The sequence below is a fragment of the Lonchura striata genome, chromosome 1, assembly GCF_046129695.1.
Source record: "Lonchura striata isolate bLonStr1 chromosome 1, bLonStr1.mat, whole genome shotgun sequence".
NCBI lineage: Eukaryota > Metazoa > Chordata > Aves > Passeriformes > Estrildidae > Lonchura > Lonchura striata.
The window spans coordinates 127,313,149-127,331,332 of record NC_134603.1 but is presented as its reverse complement, the minus strand read 5'-3'; the positions used below and the strand labels follow the sequence as shown (position 1 = coordinate 127,331,332).

The window sequence follows — 18,184 nt, the reverse complement described above, 5'->3', positions numbered from 1 at the left end:
TGCATAGCAGTTATCTCCTGATTTTTATCTGAAAAGCTAGATAACGCAGCATACTTGTAGGATTTAGATGGCCTTAGGTTGCAAGGCCTACTGGTAAGATATCAGCAATCTCATTTGGCTCCAATTCAGCCCCTTGAATTCATAGGAGATTAAATAGAACTGGTTTTTGGTAATGATTTGTTTACCTTTGGGTTTGTTTTGCCAGTGTACTAACCTCTGAGCCTAACTCTAAGTTTTTTCAGCTGTTCATGAGACAAAATTATGCTTCAGAAAATATAATGTGGTGTGTTATTAAGTGACATGCTCTTCCTGACCTAATATCCATATCTGGAAAGTCAATATGGGTTCTTAAAATCTCTATTATTATTTTGTCCATACTTAATAATCAGTTCTCTAAGAGTACATGGACTATTTTTTTTTAAATAAAGATTATTTTATTATAAAATATCTTTTTAAGTTGGATTTTTCTCAGTTTTTCTGCATGTATGAATTCCTAGGGTGTGACTGTTTTTTTATATGTATTGCAAACAAGATTGCTTTGCTAAATTTGCTGTGAGTAGCCATGCTCTGGTATCTCTGTATATGTAGTCTCATGTAGAACATATGCATTTTATCGAGGTATATTGATTTACCTTCTGATTTTAGTTTATATTCCAAATGTTTAAGTCTGTTTTGTAAATACCACTTAGCAGCAAATGCTTGTCTGACAAGGTGGAAGGATACCATGCTATTATCAAAATTAACAATCATGGTTTAGAGTATTTTGTAAAACAAACAACCACAAAACACAAGTACTCCAGGTATACCTGGAGATGTAACTATGGTATTTGATCAGCAGTGCCCAGAAATATTTTCACTATTTAGTAGGGTGATTTTGCCTTCATTGGAGAAAAATGCTGATTTTTTTGTTTGTTTGTTTGTTTGTTTTTGTGGTGGTTTCCTAAAGTTGCTGATTTATATTTATTGCTACTTCTTTCTTCTGGCTATCTGGAAAGTAAGTTTTCACTGTTTGATACTGAGTTTTTGAATACTCAGTTCCTGTAGTTGCTGTGCCTTTTTGCCGATCCTACTATTGTGGGAACATGAGTGTGTTCTCTGCTGAGAACTCTGCTCTTTGCAACTGGTCCAGAATCTAGGCTGTTGACAAACATAATGAATAAATTTAAACCCAAACAAACAAAAACCCCCAAGTAAAAACAAACAAATAAACACTTAAAAATAAATTACATTCAGTTTTCAAATACTATAGCCTGTAAAACATAATTCCATCAGAAGAATTGATGTTTAACCTCAGTGTTACAATAATAATAGGTTCTAAGGATGTTTCCAGTTTACATTGTTCTTGCTCAGGTCATGACCTAACTCTTTGTTTATGAGACGGAAGATCGTTTGTTATAGATAGCCTTCACTAGGTGTTCTTCTAAAAATAATCCTTATAAATAATCCTTTCCTGCAGGAGATAATGGCTTTTCACAGCCAGCAACCTATTATAGCCCAGATCAACTTCCTCCGGAGAATTCTTCCTTTATGGAAAGGAATTTCATCTGCAGGTTACGATGTCTCCTGGATAATTCATCTGGATTCCTGGTGAGTATGGAATTACATAAAGAACTCCACATATGCTTAAAAGTTGGAAATCTGCATCATCTTAACAAGAGGGGCAACAAATTACTTTATTTGTTAAGTCTCCAAATATATCTGAGCTGCTTGAACCACAAAGTTTGTTAGTGACACTGTCTCCCCTTTAAGATGTTGTTACAGCCAAGTGTTGTCATTATTTCTCATGGCCCAGTTTCTTCAGTGAAATTCAAATAAGCATTTGTAAGTTTTTGTAAAATGCTGTGTGATTTGTAGATTAAAAAACATTACTAGAATATTTTCTTGTAGCAAGTTGAGTATTTTGCGATGCACTAAGTTATGGTAATTAAGAGGACCATGGTTTTTCCTTATTTGGAAAAATTTTACTTGCTTCTTTTAATGCATTTTTTTGTTAGTCAATTGTTTAGATTTTAAAACAAGTATGAGTTTATCACCCTCTATGTGATATCTTACAAAATAGAATTCTTTACAATTTCAAAATTTAACATACAAATTTTCAATAGAAATAATGAAATAATTATATGCATGTTGAAATAATTATATGCATGTATGTTCATTAGAATATTAGAAGCCCCAGTTGATATTTGATACTACATGCTTTTTTTTTTTAACAGAATAATCTTCCCATTAATTAATTTTTCAGTATGTTTATAATAGATATTGAAGTGATACACTCAGGGGTATAACAACAGTGTTCGGTATTTGTTAGCTAACTTTTGTGTATGCCATCCTATAAAACTTGAATCCGATGGATCCTAAGAAAAATGAAAAATACATGTTTTACATCATAACAGAAATATCTTGCTTTTAAATATCTCCAGCATGTAACATTTACTTTTTTTCCTCATCCTAAGGCTATGAATTTTCAAGGACGATTGAAGTTTCTCCATGGACAAAACAAGAAAGGGAAGGATGGTGCGACTTTGTCTCCTCAGCTTGCACTGTTTGCAGTAGCTACTCCCCTGCAGCCACCATCTATCCTTGAGATACGAACCAAAAATTTCATCTTCAGAACTAAACACAAACTGGATTTCACACCCACTGGCTGTGATGCAAAGTAGGTGTAAATTACTCTGTAATTGTCTACTAATTTGCCAATGAAATAGGTTTCAGGTATGTATTTGAAATATAAAGCAGACTACTCTTTTGGTATATAAACCGTTTCAGTGATGGTTGTTTAGAAGCTGTTAAGGTTTTTCTCTCCAGCCCTGCTATCAAGTAAAGAGAAATAGGTTTGCTGTAGTGTACTTCCTTGAAATGGCATTCTGGTCTCTGACTCTCAGTTGTTAGAAAAACAAAGCAAAAGTCCACAAAACCAACACAAAATAGAAAAACCAAAAGACAGCATGCTAATGAATTAGGGAAGAAGAAACGTTTCATGTTAAATCTGGTTTGAAATTTGGTTTTAGAACTGATAGAAAAGTGTTTAATTTTAGTCTACATTTCTCCTTCAGTTCAAATAGACGTAAAATACAATGGAAATCTTTTTTCCTTCAAAATAATTTAAATACTTTTTTATACTATGATTTTACCCACTTCCAAACCATTATTTTCCCCATGTAAAATTTGGAAACACTACTGCAATACTAGATCAAAATAATGTTACTGTGCTTCAACATGGCAAGAAGCCCATTAGGATGATTTTTTTTATCAAAATAAAAGCCTCTGGCCTCCTTCCTTCTCCTCTCCCTCCTATTTTTGACTGATTTTTGACTTTCATTCTTAGTGGAGTCTCTCACATGGGTTTCCATGCCTACTTACTGGATAGAATTGAATTACTTGTTATTTTATCTACTGAGAGACCAAAATGTTTTATTTGTCTAAGCTAATATAAGTAAAAAACGACAAAATGTTAACACAAATGTTTCTTTTCTTTCTTTGATGTTTTTATTCACTTGAAAAAATATTTATATGTATATTGTTCCCCATCCCTACTTTCCCCCTTTTTTTACCTTTTGTCTTTGCATCTCCATGTCTTTGTTTCAAATCCTGTTTAGGTCTCTCTTCTACTATGTCTTTTTATCAGGTATTGCACAGAGATCACATAAATTCTGTTACGTGTTTCATCTCCCCAGCCTCTAGTAAAGTACTCTAATTTTTGCTGCTAGGGTCAAACACGACTCTTGCTAGTGGTCCTCAGAGTCATATCTTGTCTAAATGCAAACACAGGGGTCCCATACAACTCAATAGCAAAGGAGATGTAGTTCTGAGATATAGCTGGGTTCGAACTTTGAGCTACTAAAAATTCTAATTTGGGCAAGAAGTTTTAGATAACTGAAGTTAAACCCCTATTTAATTCTACAGACAATCACCTATAGGTAAATTATAAGAAACAGGGCTAAGAAAACAGTGTCATTCTTTGGAACTAATGGGGGCTGCCTGCTAGGAGTGAATATGTTCAGTAGTATGGAACTGAGAGTCTGGCTGGTAGGCATCCGCTCTTTTTTATGATCTAATGGTTTTGTGAACCCAGTCCTAGTCACTGAAGGCAACCTGGCAGACTAGTTACAATTTTATGAATTGTTTACTCTATTTTTTTATTAGAGCTGTTCTGCTTCCGCATACAATTGATATAGTAACAAATTGTAGTTAGCACTTGCTTCTGAAATGTTCTAGCCATAATTAACTTGCTTGACATTCATTCTGTGAGTGGCTTCTTCAGCAGTGTTGCAATTGTTTGGTTTTACCTTTCAGAGGAAAGATTGTCCTGGGATACACTGAAGCAGAGCTGTGTATGAGAGGAACTGGGTACCAGTTTATTCATGCAGCTGACATGCTTTATTGTGCTGAAAATCACATCCGAAGTAAGTTTTATTCCCAAAGAATGGCTGTAAAATCAAAGCATGAAGTATTTTTTCAGTATGAATGCAATATGAATTACAGAAAAAAAGAGGTTGTTAACAAAAAGAACACTGTTCATTTCATATGTTCTATCTGTCCTAAAAACTTACACTGGTTGAAGAAATGTTTAATATTCCTATTTAGACCCTTTTAGCATAAATATTCCAGTCTCTGTCATATCTTCTTCTCACTTGCTTCTCTGCTCAACCCAATTTCTGCTATTTCAAGAACTTCGGACAAGGAGACTACCAAGGATAGCTTTCCTGTTAACAAGTTATATAAATAATTTTCTTTTGATATTGTAAGATTTTTACCACAAATTGATCTCTGATTTAACATGCTAGCATCCAAACATTTCTGGGTTTGATTCTTGGTAGCTTAATTGGCTTAAGTAGCAATTTTGAAGAGAAATATAGTGTTGAGAAAATAAGCAGCAGCTGTCTGATGTATAACTATTTAGGGGACTCTTTTTTGGTTTTTACTTTTGTTGTTAGTTATAACAGAATTATCTTTGGAACTTACAGAATCATCTTCAGAATATTATGGTACTTCTTTTCTGCTGACTTCTCTTGAAAAGTTCATTTTTTTCTTCTTTTATCCCCTCATAGACAATTAGATAATGCCTCTCAGCAAGTTGTTCTCAACCTATTTAAGCACATTATCTGCTTCAGGTGTAGCTCAGTCACTATTGCTTATCAGTGGTTTTGTTTCTTTCATAAAGAAAAGCAAAGAGATGGTTCCAGAGCAGAAGAGGATAAAACTTGAATGGTTTGAAAATTTGTCTTAAAATTGGTTTTGCTACATTTTTCATGCTAAGATTGAAATAAAGAAAATAAGTTTTGTAGCAAGGATTTTTTTTTTTAGATTTTTAGACTTTCCTAATACATTTTATTTATTTTTTCTGTCTAGAAGTGCTGGGTTTTTGAGCAATTGTATTACTTCTACCCCTTGCCTCTGTGAATTCTTAATATTTAAGAATTATCTTTAAAATTCACATTCATCACACAACCTTCACTTAGAACAACAAAACCAGCCAAAATAAACTAAAGCTTCCCACACAAAAACCAAGATAACTTCATCACAACACAGAAAAAAATTGGACAATTTGCACAAAATCCACCCCCTGTCCCTTCACCACAATTACAATAAAACTTCCTCTTGATAATTTTACTCTCCAAGACTGTCCAGTGCTCCTTTTGCCTGTTATCTCTCCTGGTTACTGTCCATATGTCAACACCCTCATGATCCTGGGTTTCAGCACCAAAACGACTGTAGTGGGTTGACCCTGGCTGCAGGCTAGGCACCCACCAAAGCCTCTCCACCTCTGCCCTCCACAACTGAACAAGGGAGAGAAAATATAACTAAGGGTTCATGGATTGAGATAAGGAAAGATCACTCACCAAATAATGTCACAGGCAGGACAGACTTCATCTGGGCATATTAATTTAATTGATTACTAATGAAAGAGCAGGATAATGAGAAGTAAAATGAGGTCTTAAAAACACCTTCCTCCAGGAAACCTTCTCCAGTATGGGCTCCTCTCTGTATGGGTCTGCAAGTCTCTGCCAGGAGCCTCTTCCAGCACTGGCCTCCCATGGGTTTACAGCCTCCTTAAGGCATCCACCTGCTCCAGCACGGGTCTCCTCCATGGACTGCAGGTGGATCTCTGCATCCCCATGGTTCTGCATGGCACAGCTTCTGCACCATGGGCTACAGGGGAATCTCAGCTCTGGCACCTCCTGCCCTTCCTTCCTCACTGACCTTGGTGTCTGCAGAGCTGTTCCTTTCACATTCTCAACCCCTTCTTCTCTGACCACAATTATATCTGCACAATAACTTTTCTTTCCTCAAATGCTATCACAGAGGCATTATCACAATTTCTAATTGTCCCAGACTTGCCCAGCAGCCTGTCCACCTTGGAGCTGCTAGGGATTTGCTCTGGTGGAAATGGAGGAAGCTTATAGCAGCTTCTTACAGTGGCCACCCCTGTAGCCCTCCCTGCCACTACCAAAACTTGGCTACACAAACCCACTACAGGAATGTACTGTGAAAATTGAGTATATTTATCAAGAATTGTTAGTGGTAGTGGGAATGAAATATAAGATTTTTAAGTACCTCTGCATAAACCAGTCAGAATGTGAAAGGATTGGATTCAGAACTAATGCGTTTTCTAATTGTTAAAGTAATAGCTGCTCTATGAAGGTGAGAGACTTAGGCTTTTGTCATTTATGTGTTTTAGTATTTATTAATTTCTGTTATTGAAGAAATAATGGACAAAACCCCATATAGAATGTTGCAAATCTATAGGAGATATCTTGCAGTTTTGACTTCTATTTTATGAGTAAATTAGACATCTTGAAGTGATCAGTCATCCTGATTCACTGTGAACGTGTTAGTGCCACACTGAATTGGGTGATTGAGGACATGAGATTTGTAAAATTTTTCAATAGATGGGATTTCTTTGATGACATGTGTGTTTTCATGATTTATTTGCTGGACAGTAAACAGTATGCTTACTCTTTAGTGATGAAGACAGGTGAGAGTGGAATGACTGTATTTAGGCTCCTAACCAAAGAAAATCGATGGGCCTGGGTACAGGCAAATGCACGGCTTGTCTACAAAAATGGAAGACCAGATTACATCATTGCCACGCAAAGACCTCTTACGTAAGTCATCAGTTCATAAAGTCGTATGCTCCCAAATCTGAAAACTAGTTTGAAGCTGTTTATATTCACAGAATTATTTACATTTTTTAACTATTACCCTTTATATTCCAAATTCCCAAAATTCTTTCAATTTGCTAATAAACGTGTAGAAAATTCTAAGATTTCAGAACTTGTGGTGTAGTCCTTTTGCATAAACTTCAGACAAATTGATTTCTTAGAGCAAGGTCAGCAGCAGAGGCATGAAGTTATTCCTTGCACTATATTCAATCCCAATGAGCAAAACCTGAGAAATCCAAATGCAGTTGTGTAGAAGGAGCAACAAATAACAAATTCAGTCCTGAATTTTAATGCTGAACTAAGTTCTGCATAGTATGAAATTCAGCCTTGTTAAATAAATAATTTTTTCTAAGGAGTCTGTAAAATGGAGAAAAATATATACTTCAAGTATTGATTTGCTTGCTATACCAAGAAAAGCTTAATGCATGGAACAAAGCCCACTTGTTTTCATTTCAGCTCATAATGCATAGAAAATGGTGTATGCTGTCTAGATTTAATTACAAATGTAATATGTAAATGTGGTATTACAGTCATAAGCTCCTTATTTCATAATCTGCCTCTTGGTTTAACTCAGCCAAGTTGAGCTGGAATAGGTAGGAATTTAAAAAATGCCTACAAATAGAATAGTTCATTTTTTACTGTTAATTCCATGGGACAAAAAAAATAGAATAACTGTTTATTACTGCAGTACCATGCTACATATCTGATTTATTTTCAGAGATGAAGAAGGGGCAGAACATCTACGGAAGCGTAACATGAAGTTGCCCTTCATGTTTGCCACTGGTGAGGCTGTGTTATATGAGGTTTCTTTCCCTATGTCAAGCCTTATGGACCCCTCTCAACCGAAGAGTAAAAGCACAATGGGAAAAGGAGCCAAAGCAACGCTACACGATGACTCTGTGGATCCAAACTCCCTCCTAGGTGTCATGTTAAGGCAAGACGAGTCTGTTTATCTCTGCCCTCCAGCCTCACATAAACTTTCTTTTGAGCGGAACTTCTTTTCAGACAGTAGGGATGAACTGGGTGATGTTGTTGGCAGTGGCTGGGCAGACAATCTCCTACCTGCTGGAAATCACAACATTCTCAAACGGGAGCTGATGGAGTGCTCCCAGGACAGTACCGTTCCACTTCCTGAAGACAGTGCAGCACTCTTTCAGGATAACAAAACCAATGATTTGTACAGCATCATGAAAAATCTGGGTATTGACTTTGAAGATCTCAAATGTATTCAGCAGGATGAGGAGTTTTTTAAAACTGAGTTATCTGATGTGGATGATATTGGGGACATCAACATAACTGACGAAATCCTGACTTATGTTCAGGATTCCTTAAATAAATCTGATTTCTTATATTCAGACTGTAACCAGCAGCAGCCCTTGGTCCAGAATGAAGGTTGTATGGTACAGCAAGATTTAGAACCACATCAACTTCATCAGCACCAGAAGCAGCTTGTGGAACAGCAGCAACAGCAGCAGCAGCAACAGCAGCTCTGTCAAAAGATGAAACATATGCAAGTCAATGGGATGTTCACAAATTGGAGCTCTGGCATGCCCCTTAGCTGCTCACAGCAGCAACCCCAGCAATACGTGTTCCCTGGCATGCACGCCAGTACATCCGAGTTCTCTTACAAATCAGAAGTTAACGCTTCCCCTTATGAGTGTAGGCAAGACTTTATTCCTTACAAGCAACCCACAGCGATGATGCCACAACTTTCTAATTTTGCTCAAATGGATTTTCCAGGAGCAGGTTTTGGTGGATCGACCTATTCTGCTTCTTCCAACTTTGAGGATTTTCTCAGCTGTTTGCAGCAAGTCCCTGAAAACCTTGAGTGTGGGATAAACTCTGAGTCGGTTATGCTGACTCCTCAAACATGCTATGCAGGCGCTGTTTCGATGTACCCGTGCACGCAGGAGGCACAGCCCAGCTGCGTGGATCAAATGCAGTATGAGCCTATGATGACAAATCAACAGCAACAAACATTGGGGAACAAGGTATGGTAAACAGCATTGCTGCACTGCTTGCACTTTGAATCCAGTTTATATTGTTTTGGGTGAATGCTGGGGGACAGCGTTGTGACTGAATTGCTGAGTTTGAATTGAATGGGTTAGCAGTGCATGGATGTCTTTCCTTTATTTGTTCATTAGAGTGAAGAGAGTTACATTTGGACAAGTTTATTATACATGTACCTGCAGTCTGATAGCTCTCTTTAGCAGAATTAATTAAGAGTGAATGAGTCTGTGGTACTATACCAGTAATTTTCCTGTTAGGAGCAGAAGAAAAGTAGATTGGTCTAAGTCTTGGAATTTGCTAATAAACCCTTTAGAGAGGAATTGAGTTTGCTTGGCTCACTTATTTTCATTAAATATGTTGTAAGAATCAAAAAAAATCGTTTTGAAGTGTGAATATTGTCTAACTACTCAGATTCCACAATGATTTTAGGATTAGTGAAAGCATTAGATTATAGTATAAAAATGGCTTGAAATATGAACTGTTTCACTCTTATATACAATGTTACTGCAAAAGAAGTTTTATATCTTGCTATAAATGAAACCCAGCTTGTTCCTCAAGCTGCTGTCTAAATTAGCTGCTGAAGAAAAAAGAGTTGAAAACAGTTATAGTCACAGTAAAATAATCTGGTCCTTTTTCACCAACAAGAATGCACAATAAAAGCCACAGAAGAGAGGATCCTGGCTGTAGCACAGATTACAGTTGTAAACACTGTTCTTCATTGGTAAAATTAATTTAGAAATAAAATTCAATTACTAGTTCCTGATTCTGAATAACATTTGTTGAAGTACTTTCTGTTGTACTCTTTATTTCTGTTAATGCTGCTAAAGTACAGAGCCAGAATTCTTTTTTATTGTTGTATTTCAATGAGTTAATGTTCTGAAGTACTGATCCTGCAAATGCTTATGCACATGCATAAGTATTTACAGAATTAAAGTATTAAGTGGCATTTAACCTATGCAAGACAAAGGTGAGGAATGCAATTAGAACATATCCATTTTTTACATGCTAAATACAAGTACAAAACATTCCCTTTTAAAAACTGCTTCACTGCTGAAAAGAATGCAATTGCAGAATTGCAGAAATTTACCTAAATTATAGCACAGTTCAGCATGATGAATGGCTTCTCCCTGAGGTTGAAATTGCATAAAGTGACTTTGAGAAACTGCACTGTGCAAACTTGAGCATGACTTGGCTGTGCTTTGCCTGGCTGTGCTCAGTGTTTAGTCTTTCAGAGTGCTTCTTAATAGGGCTGCAGAGAAGCTCCAGGGCCATCCAAGTTTGTCTTTATAATAACAAAGAATTACTCTTTATACAGAAGCTGTACTAATGTGATGCATCAGTTTTGAACAGACATTGCATTTGCAATTCCATTTCTTTATTTTTAATGGCTGGTTTCAATTGCATTTATTTTGCAGGTTATTTTATTGTTACACTTCCTTAATAATTTTTTTATGACCCCTTTTTTTTATTTTTTTACTTGAATTTTCTTCTTCTTTAATGACTAAGACAGTACCTCTGAAAAAATTATATCTATTACTTCATATTTACTAGAATGCTGTGCTGCAATAATGATAGGACATTTAGTTTGTTGTAAAAAAAAAAATTATCAAAGGCCACTTTGTGGAAAAATTGTGCTTACTTGAGTTGTTCAGAGGCAAATTAAGCCCCTCTTGTTAGGATATTCCTGTGTTGCGTGGGGCTGAGTAGCACTGCATGAGCAGAAGCCTCATGTGACTAAGCAGATAGGATCCTGCTGTCTGAGCCCACATTCACACAGCCAAACCAAAGCAGGGCAGTCTTGGTGGCTGCATTTAGCACACTGACATCCCTGTCAGTGGTTAGAGTCCAGAGAGAGGACAGATACTGCTATACAAGCCATGACTGGTATCTTTTCAGACTTCTAACTCCCATTGATTTCTCCATGAAAACACTACAGAATTAGAAAGCCAGAAGGGTCTATTGTGGTCATATGCCTTGACTTTCTGCCGTTCCTGTACTTGTGGTAGGGGCATAGCCAGTGCAGTCTAAAATCACTTTCAGTGATGGAGAAGGACAGAAAGGCCTGTTATTGTCTGGCTGCTTGCTTAGGATCAATATACCTTTATTAAGCAGGAGAAACCTTCCTAAGTACTTGATTCTATGTTGAGAGCATTTTTAAAAAATTTAATGAGTGTGGTCACCTTATTAATGAAGAGTATTGAAGTAACATGCTTCTGTCAGAAACAATGCTTGTATATACTCTTAAAAGTATGCCATCTTTGATTAAAAACATAATTCACATGGCTATAGCCTTGTTAAAAAATTAGAGGAGTTGTGCACAGTTAGTCAAATTTCAATGTTTGCATAGAGGAAAAAAAGAAGAACTACACCCAGCATAACTTGATAGATGATTGGATGAATGAATGTATAAAACATGTTCTTAAAGACAAACCTTGAAGAATGAGTACTTACAATATAAGCTACTCCCAAAGAGATGATGGAAATGTTTAAAATACTTTGTTGTATTTTCTTTGCATGACCGAATGGTGTATTTTGTAGATAAAGTCCACAGCATGACAGGAAGCATTACATTAGGTGATTAAAATAATCCTATGAACAATTATGTTAAGACTGATGAAAGCCATTCATTGCTGTTGCTTGGCACTGTCAATATGAAGACTGTCAAAAAGCCCACCCTGCAACATTTCAGCCAGAGGATTGCACGCAGCATGCTTCAGCTTATGGATAGCACTGCATGTGCATTCCTGGAGGAGCTGTTATGTCTGGATCCCACTGCAGGCATGGAAAGATGTAAATAGGTTGCTTTTAAAATGTAACAGCTGGATGTGACAATTGGGAATTCTCAGACTGCACTTTCTGGAAATAGAAACTCTATTGCACTTTAGATAATAGAATTATTTCTTAGCTTAGCCAGAAGTAGGGCTCCCATTGACTTCAACATGGGTAAGGTTCACTGATGATTCAGTCTCTATTTTAATGCAAATGGAATTATCATTAATCATATTTTTTAAAAATTAAAGCTAATCAATTTATTTTAAGATTATTCCATCCAATGTGTCTTTAGGAGGATTTTAAAATGCTTATTAATAAATTAATTTCCTATACTAACCATTTATATTCTCTTTTTTTCCTACCAGTTCCAAAATGGTTTCAATGGAGGAAATGTAAATGCATCATATCCCTCTCAGTTAGATGTGATCAGTAATCCACAGACTGCCACACATCTTCAGACTCTTCATCATCCAAAGGAACCCAGATCCTTCTCAGATTTGGCATCTAGTGGATTTATGTGATTCAGAACTAGAGCTCCATCTGTGATTTTGTCTGGGCGTCAGGTTGCTCTGAGGAAAAGCTTGATATGTCTCTCTTTGAGTGTCAGACTTGAACAGCTAAATTACATTTTGAGAATATGAGGTTGGTTGCACTATATACGGGTGGATATGTAATTCAAGACCTGGCTTCTTGGAACGACAGGTGGAATTAAATCTTCCGATTTAAAGTATGCATGTGCTGTTTTCCATCAGGCTGACTGTGTCCTTGCAGTATGGATTACATACATACTACAGACTATGTCATGCTATACAACATAAGATAAGGCAAATGGTTTTATTGTTCAGAAAATAATTGGGCACTTTACAAATAGCATTGATGGCACAAGGAAGGTGATTCACATGTGGATTATTTCCAGACTTTATTTTTTAAAAACTATTAAAAAGCTCTAAATTCATGAGAATCAAAAGCACTTAATTTTAATGCATACTAAGCTCTGCAATCACTTATTTTATATTTGAATCCTTTTGTTTTAAGTCTCCATTTCTAGCACTTTAATAGAAGGCTTAATACAAGGATATGATATGCAACTTCAGGTTTTCTATGAAACAGACCCCTTGCATTCCTCCTTTTCATGTCAACCTTAAGTGCCTCACAATTTAACTACCTTATTTCTGATGGGAGCTTATTTTAGCAAAACTAAAATGTCATCTCTAGTATGTGAACTTTTAGCTAACATCAATAGTGCTACTGGTTGTGTCTTTTTTTCTTTCCCTCTAACGATTATTTGTTTAGAAAGTGACTTAATTAGTCTATGGATTTGTTACACTATTATCAGGAGTTGTTAATGTTCTGAATTCAGTTCAGTTAAAGAATTTGAGTTTATTCTGTACTGCTTTTCTGCTTTCTTCAGGTAATACAGGGTATATTAAAAAAGCAGATTTTGCTGAGGGGGAGGAGCAGATCCTCAGGATTAGTTTTAGATTATTAATGCTGAAAAACATGTGCCTTATCTTGTGTTAAAATGCTCATAATGTTCTTTAGAAATAATACAAGGCTGCTCTATGCAAATATTTTCATTAAAATGGATATTGAAAAGGATTGCATTTTCAATAAAAGGGGTAAGGGAGTCTCAATAGTGATTGGCATTGACATTATTTGACTGCAGTTTTCAATGTTAATAGTGGGGAAAGGGTCAGTTCAGTTTCAGTTTTATCCCTGGCAAATTGCACTGTGAAGAACAGAGAGGATATTCTTCTTGTGTATGTTGATCCATTTGAAAAGCTTTGTGCAAATAAAAATTTGGGGCAAGAAAATAATCATTAGATAAATTCTCACTATAGGTTGGTTTTATTTTCAGGAAAAATCCCAAATTAAACATATCCGTTAAACTTTCTGGGGTTTTGTTTTGCTTTTAACTTAGGACTGTAAAATTGCAGACACCAATGTTTGGTGCAAAATAATAATCTACGTAAAAAAATACAGAAATGTGTATATGTTCAAAATATTTCATACTCTTGTGTGTTGTATAGTTCATATATTATAAAATGTCTTTGTAAAATATTTTAAACAGTTAATTTTAAAGTATTACGTTGTTATATGTTAAGAACAATTTTATTACATTTGTTATATAATGTAAAATGGCAATTTAGCCAGTTTGTTTGAAACGGCAAAAGTAAATTGGCTTCCTCCAGATAGTTGTTGATATTGTTTAATAAAGGACAATCACTTAAAATTGGAATCCTTTCATAGCTGAAACATGCTTCCTTTGAAGAGCATATTTTCTTCCATTCTGTGTGATGTGATACATGATGCCAAATTTCTAATTCACTAACAACTTTTCAGATCCCAACTTCTAACAACTTTTCAGGTTAATAAGTTCAGCAGCTCTTTTAAGAGAAATTAGCATATATGAAAGGGATGTTAAGGAGGCAATTACTATTCAGGAAAAGCCCATAAAAACATTGTGGGTTTTATTATAAGGTCACTTTTTTTCCCCCCTTGTTTCAGATTTTGTTTTCTGCACAAGGCAGTAGTAACAAATTCACTTTCTATAATATGAATTAATCCATTCTGTCTTTTTTAATTGAAGGTGATGTTTTAAGCCAACATCTGAAATGTCTTCCGTATCTAGCTAGTGTGTCATGTTTGCATTTGAACTGGAAAATTAGAAAAATGCCGTAAAACCAGAAGGTTGAAAGGGATAATATATGTGTTCCATCTTACAAACCATTATATATCCTGTTTATGAATTTAGTTAAACCAAATACATGTTGTCCTATCACTAAGTGCCAAGAATGCAGTACTACAACAGTGCTGCCCTACTTAATGTAAACAAGTTAGTTGTTTATATGCATATCAGCGTATTTTGTGCATTATTTTATGCGTACAACGTTGACTGTATTAGTGCACTCTTGATCTGCACCAAACTGTACCTACAGTGCACAGGTGTTTCTGAATTGGATCTCTATTAGCCCTTCAGGTCTGCTATAAGTAAGATTATAACTCAGTGTTAGTCAGTATTACTGTCCATTTTTGTACAAGTTCTTACCTTGTTTTTTGTTCCAGTTCTTTCTCCTTTGCTATGCCTGCACATACCATGCAATACACCTCTTGCGTTAAGGTATGGTTCTGTAGCGCTCTTGCTCATCTCCACTAAAGTTTGTAAGACATAATACATGGTAATAAAATATTCACTTGAATGTAGCTGAAATGTATGTTCTTTTACTACAAAAATGTTTGATTTCAGCAGTATACAAAAATACATTATCGTATGGTTACTAATATCTTTTGAGAGCTTGTCATCTAAAATAGTTTACAAAACTTGTTATTTACGTCACTGTGGACTTTGCACTTCTCTGAATATTAGATGCAAATACAGTGTATATAGAGTGGTGAACAAATGTGTATTTGTCCATGGAATTAGTATTTTATACTTGCATGAAAATGAGTTTATAAATAAAGTTTGTAAATAGCAAGACACAATTAGTAGTTGGAAGGCTCTTGTATCCGTTGCTTATTCACAGTAAATTCACAGTTGAACCATCCTGAGGCAGGAACAGATTTCTGCATTGATGCTGCTGAAAAGAAGCATGTTCTTTTTTGTGATCTGGAGCTGGCCATTGGTACTTACATTACACTGGTATTTACTGTTTATTGCTACTTCATAGTGACATTAAGTTAAGAAAACATTTATTTCTAATAATATTTGCTAATATTACTGTTTCCTGTGTGCTCTTTTAGCTTTGTATGATAATATGTAAAATTGTTTATAATGCTAAATCAAGTGTTTCACTGTAATTCCCTATGCAGTTTACCAAATTTAAAAGAGTTTTTCAGTTTAGTGACATGATGGACAATAATTTAATTGGCTGGAACTACACCATTGTCTTGTAAAGTGTATTAAGACAAATGTCTTATCTGGAATCAATACTAGGCTATGAACTCTGTATGTCAGACCTATTGTTTACTTTTCTTGCACTGCACAAAAAGACATGCTAAGTTTCAAATATAATTCAACAAGACTGCAAATCTATAAGGTAACATCTGGAAATAATCAAGCAATAATATAAGCAACACTGGTTATCCTTTTCTTTGTAGTCTGTTGCATTTATTAAAAGTACATCTTCAAGCCACATACCAACCTGTTCCCAGCAGTATAGGACCTTACTGTCCTTTTGTTTGAAGGAAGGAGATACTATCTTCTGGAGGAAGCCATTTTCTTCAAGATTTATGAAGCTTTTTCTTCTTTGCTCTAATTCAATGTGAAAGTTAACAACCATAGTGATACCAAACCAGCAGTAGGGCGCTATATCGAAAGCTGAGGCAATTTGTTGGTAGAAGTCATAATCTTACTCAAGGCTCTGTCAGAGGGAAGCTTTTCCAAATAGCTATTTTGGAGATCTTCCTAGTGAGGAGCCATGTTTCCCACATACATTTTTAAACGAGAACTGTTTTATTCTCAGGTGATTTTGTTTGTCTGAGAACTGGCTTTTTAAAGTAGAGCTAATTCTACTATCTAGAGTAAGAGCATGACTAATATTTTTATTCTGTCATTGATTAATTTAGCAAATTATCTTCCTGCCTTCTTTCCTCTCTGCTCAGGCATCCTTCCTTTGTAGTAGAATTTGTAGTTCTAACTAAGTAATACTGAAACACCTTTAAACATCCAAATTGTAAGTTGACACCTAAAACCAAAAATTAAATTCCCCCCGTTGTATACTTTGCACAATCTGAACATGTAATTTCCAGCATGGGGCACTGTTCAGTTTCACCCATTTCATTCCTGCTCCCTCCAGGAAGCAGTGCTTGCTTTGATTGCTTTTCAATGAATCTGAGCTAGGTCTACAGCGAGACATCTATTTTTTGATTCTAGCAAGTTCTGGTGCATTGATTTTTCTGGTGAATCCACATTCTATAAATCCTCTTATCTCTTGAAGTTTGTCTTCTTGACAAGTGAAGAACAACTATAATATTTAGGCATCAGTATCTAAGTGAAAAAAAATTAAAAGGTTCAACCAAATATGTGAAATCAAAGTCATGATCAGTCTTATGAGATGAGTTTTCTTCTTAATAATTTGACTTTTCTATTTGATGTCCAACACACAATGTTATTAGTCTTGCATAAAGCTGTATACACTTAATTTCCAAAGTAGGCAGTCTTTGAGAAAAGGAGAGGTCTCTCAACCTTAAACTTTTTTTATGATTTATGCTGAAGCTAACAGGCTCTTATCTTCTCTTGAATCTGGCCTGGATACAAATAAAGGTATAGGCAACACTGCTTATAACTTATATTAATTACTAAATTAACTTCAAAATTAATAATTTCAACAGATATTTTAACACATCTTGAATGTCTGAAATCTATAAAAATAAGTTTGAGAAGTTTCATTATTAAAAAAAAATCATAAAAACAGTAGAGGATGCCTGAGGAGTGTTTGGACTGATGGGAATCCTTCATGCTGCATAACAGGAATAATAATAAATGTAAAAGTTCCTTCCATTCTCACAGAATGAAAATTTTTGATCAAGTTTTTTCTCCTCTTTGCTGGTTATGGACATTCAGACTTCCCACAACATGGAGTAGTGGGTGTCTGTTGGTACATGGTATGAAAAACTCAACTTCTTGTTAGTAAAAGTAAGATATAAATTAGTAGGAACTATGAAATTAATTTGTGACACTTGTCATTAAAGTTTTGAGGGAGAGGTGTAGGAGGAGAAAGGATGGTGTGACTCTCAGTGGACTTAAAAGATGTTTGAAGGTATTAGTATTCTTTTCTACTTTCTAAATGATAAAAAGAGCAATATTTAAATCTTCAGAGCCCTTACTTGGCTGTCTTGCTTATTCCATAACCACTTAGATCCTGGCACTTCCAAGCTACTTGGCTACCAAGCCCTCAAAGTTGCACATCAGGTGTTTCCTGCATCACTGTGGGACCCAAACCAGTGTTTTCAGAAAATCCTGAGAAAATTTGTCCAACAGAAGGCAGTCAGAAAGTCTGTCAAAAAGAGTTAATGTTAGCTCCATCCTCTACCTTGTTTGGACTTTGCATGTGAAAGAAATGGTCTCCATAGTGATTTGTAGGATATCCTGTAATGAAAAAGTCTCTCCTTTTAAGTCATTCCACTTGGAACAAGTAGTTCATGAATAACGGAGAGAGTGAGAGAGCAAGGGATGTATCCTTTGGTCTAGGATCTGGGACATGTACTTAAGACAACTGGATTCTTCAGGAGGAGGGGCT

The 18,184-nt window shown here is 35.6% G+C and overlaps 1 protein-coding gene across 1 annotated transcript in view; it reads left to right on the top strand.

Annotated features, from left to right (window-relative positions):
• AHR (aryl hydrocarbon receptor) overlaps nucleotides 1-16,019 on the top strand; it is a 62,725-nt gene extending 46,706 nt beyond the window's left edge. Inside the window, exons 6-11 of the mRNA XM_021538301.3 lie at nucleotides 1,457-1,587; nucleotides 2,454-2,656; nucleotides 4,294-4,403; nucleotides 6,965-7,106; nucleotides 7,882-9,154; nucleotides 12,311-16,019. Of these exons, the coding sequence (XP_021393976.2) occupies nucleotides 1,457-1,587; nucleotides 2,454-2,656; nucleotides 4,294-4,403; nucleotides 6,965-7,106; nucleotides 7,882-9,154; nucleotides 12,311-12,466 (2,015 nt within the window). The 3' untranslated portion in view covers nucleotides 12,467-16,019. The remainder of the gene's footprint in view (nucleotides 1-1,456; nucleotides 1,588-2,453; nucleotides 2,657-4,293; nucleotides 4,404-6,964; nucleotides 7,107-7,881; nucleotides 9,155-12,310) is intronic.
• The last annotated feature ends 2,165 nt before the right edge of the window (nucleotides 16,020-18,184 follow it).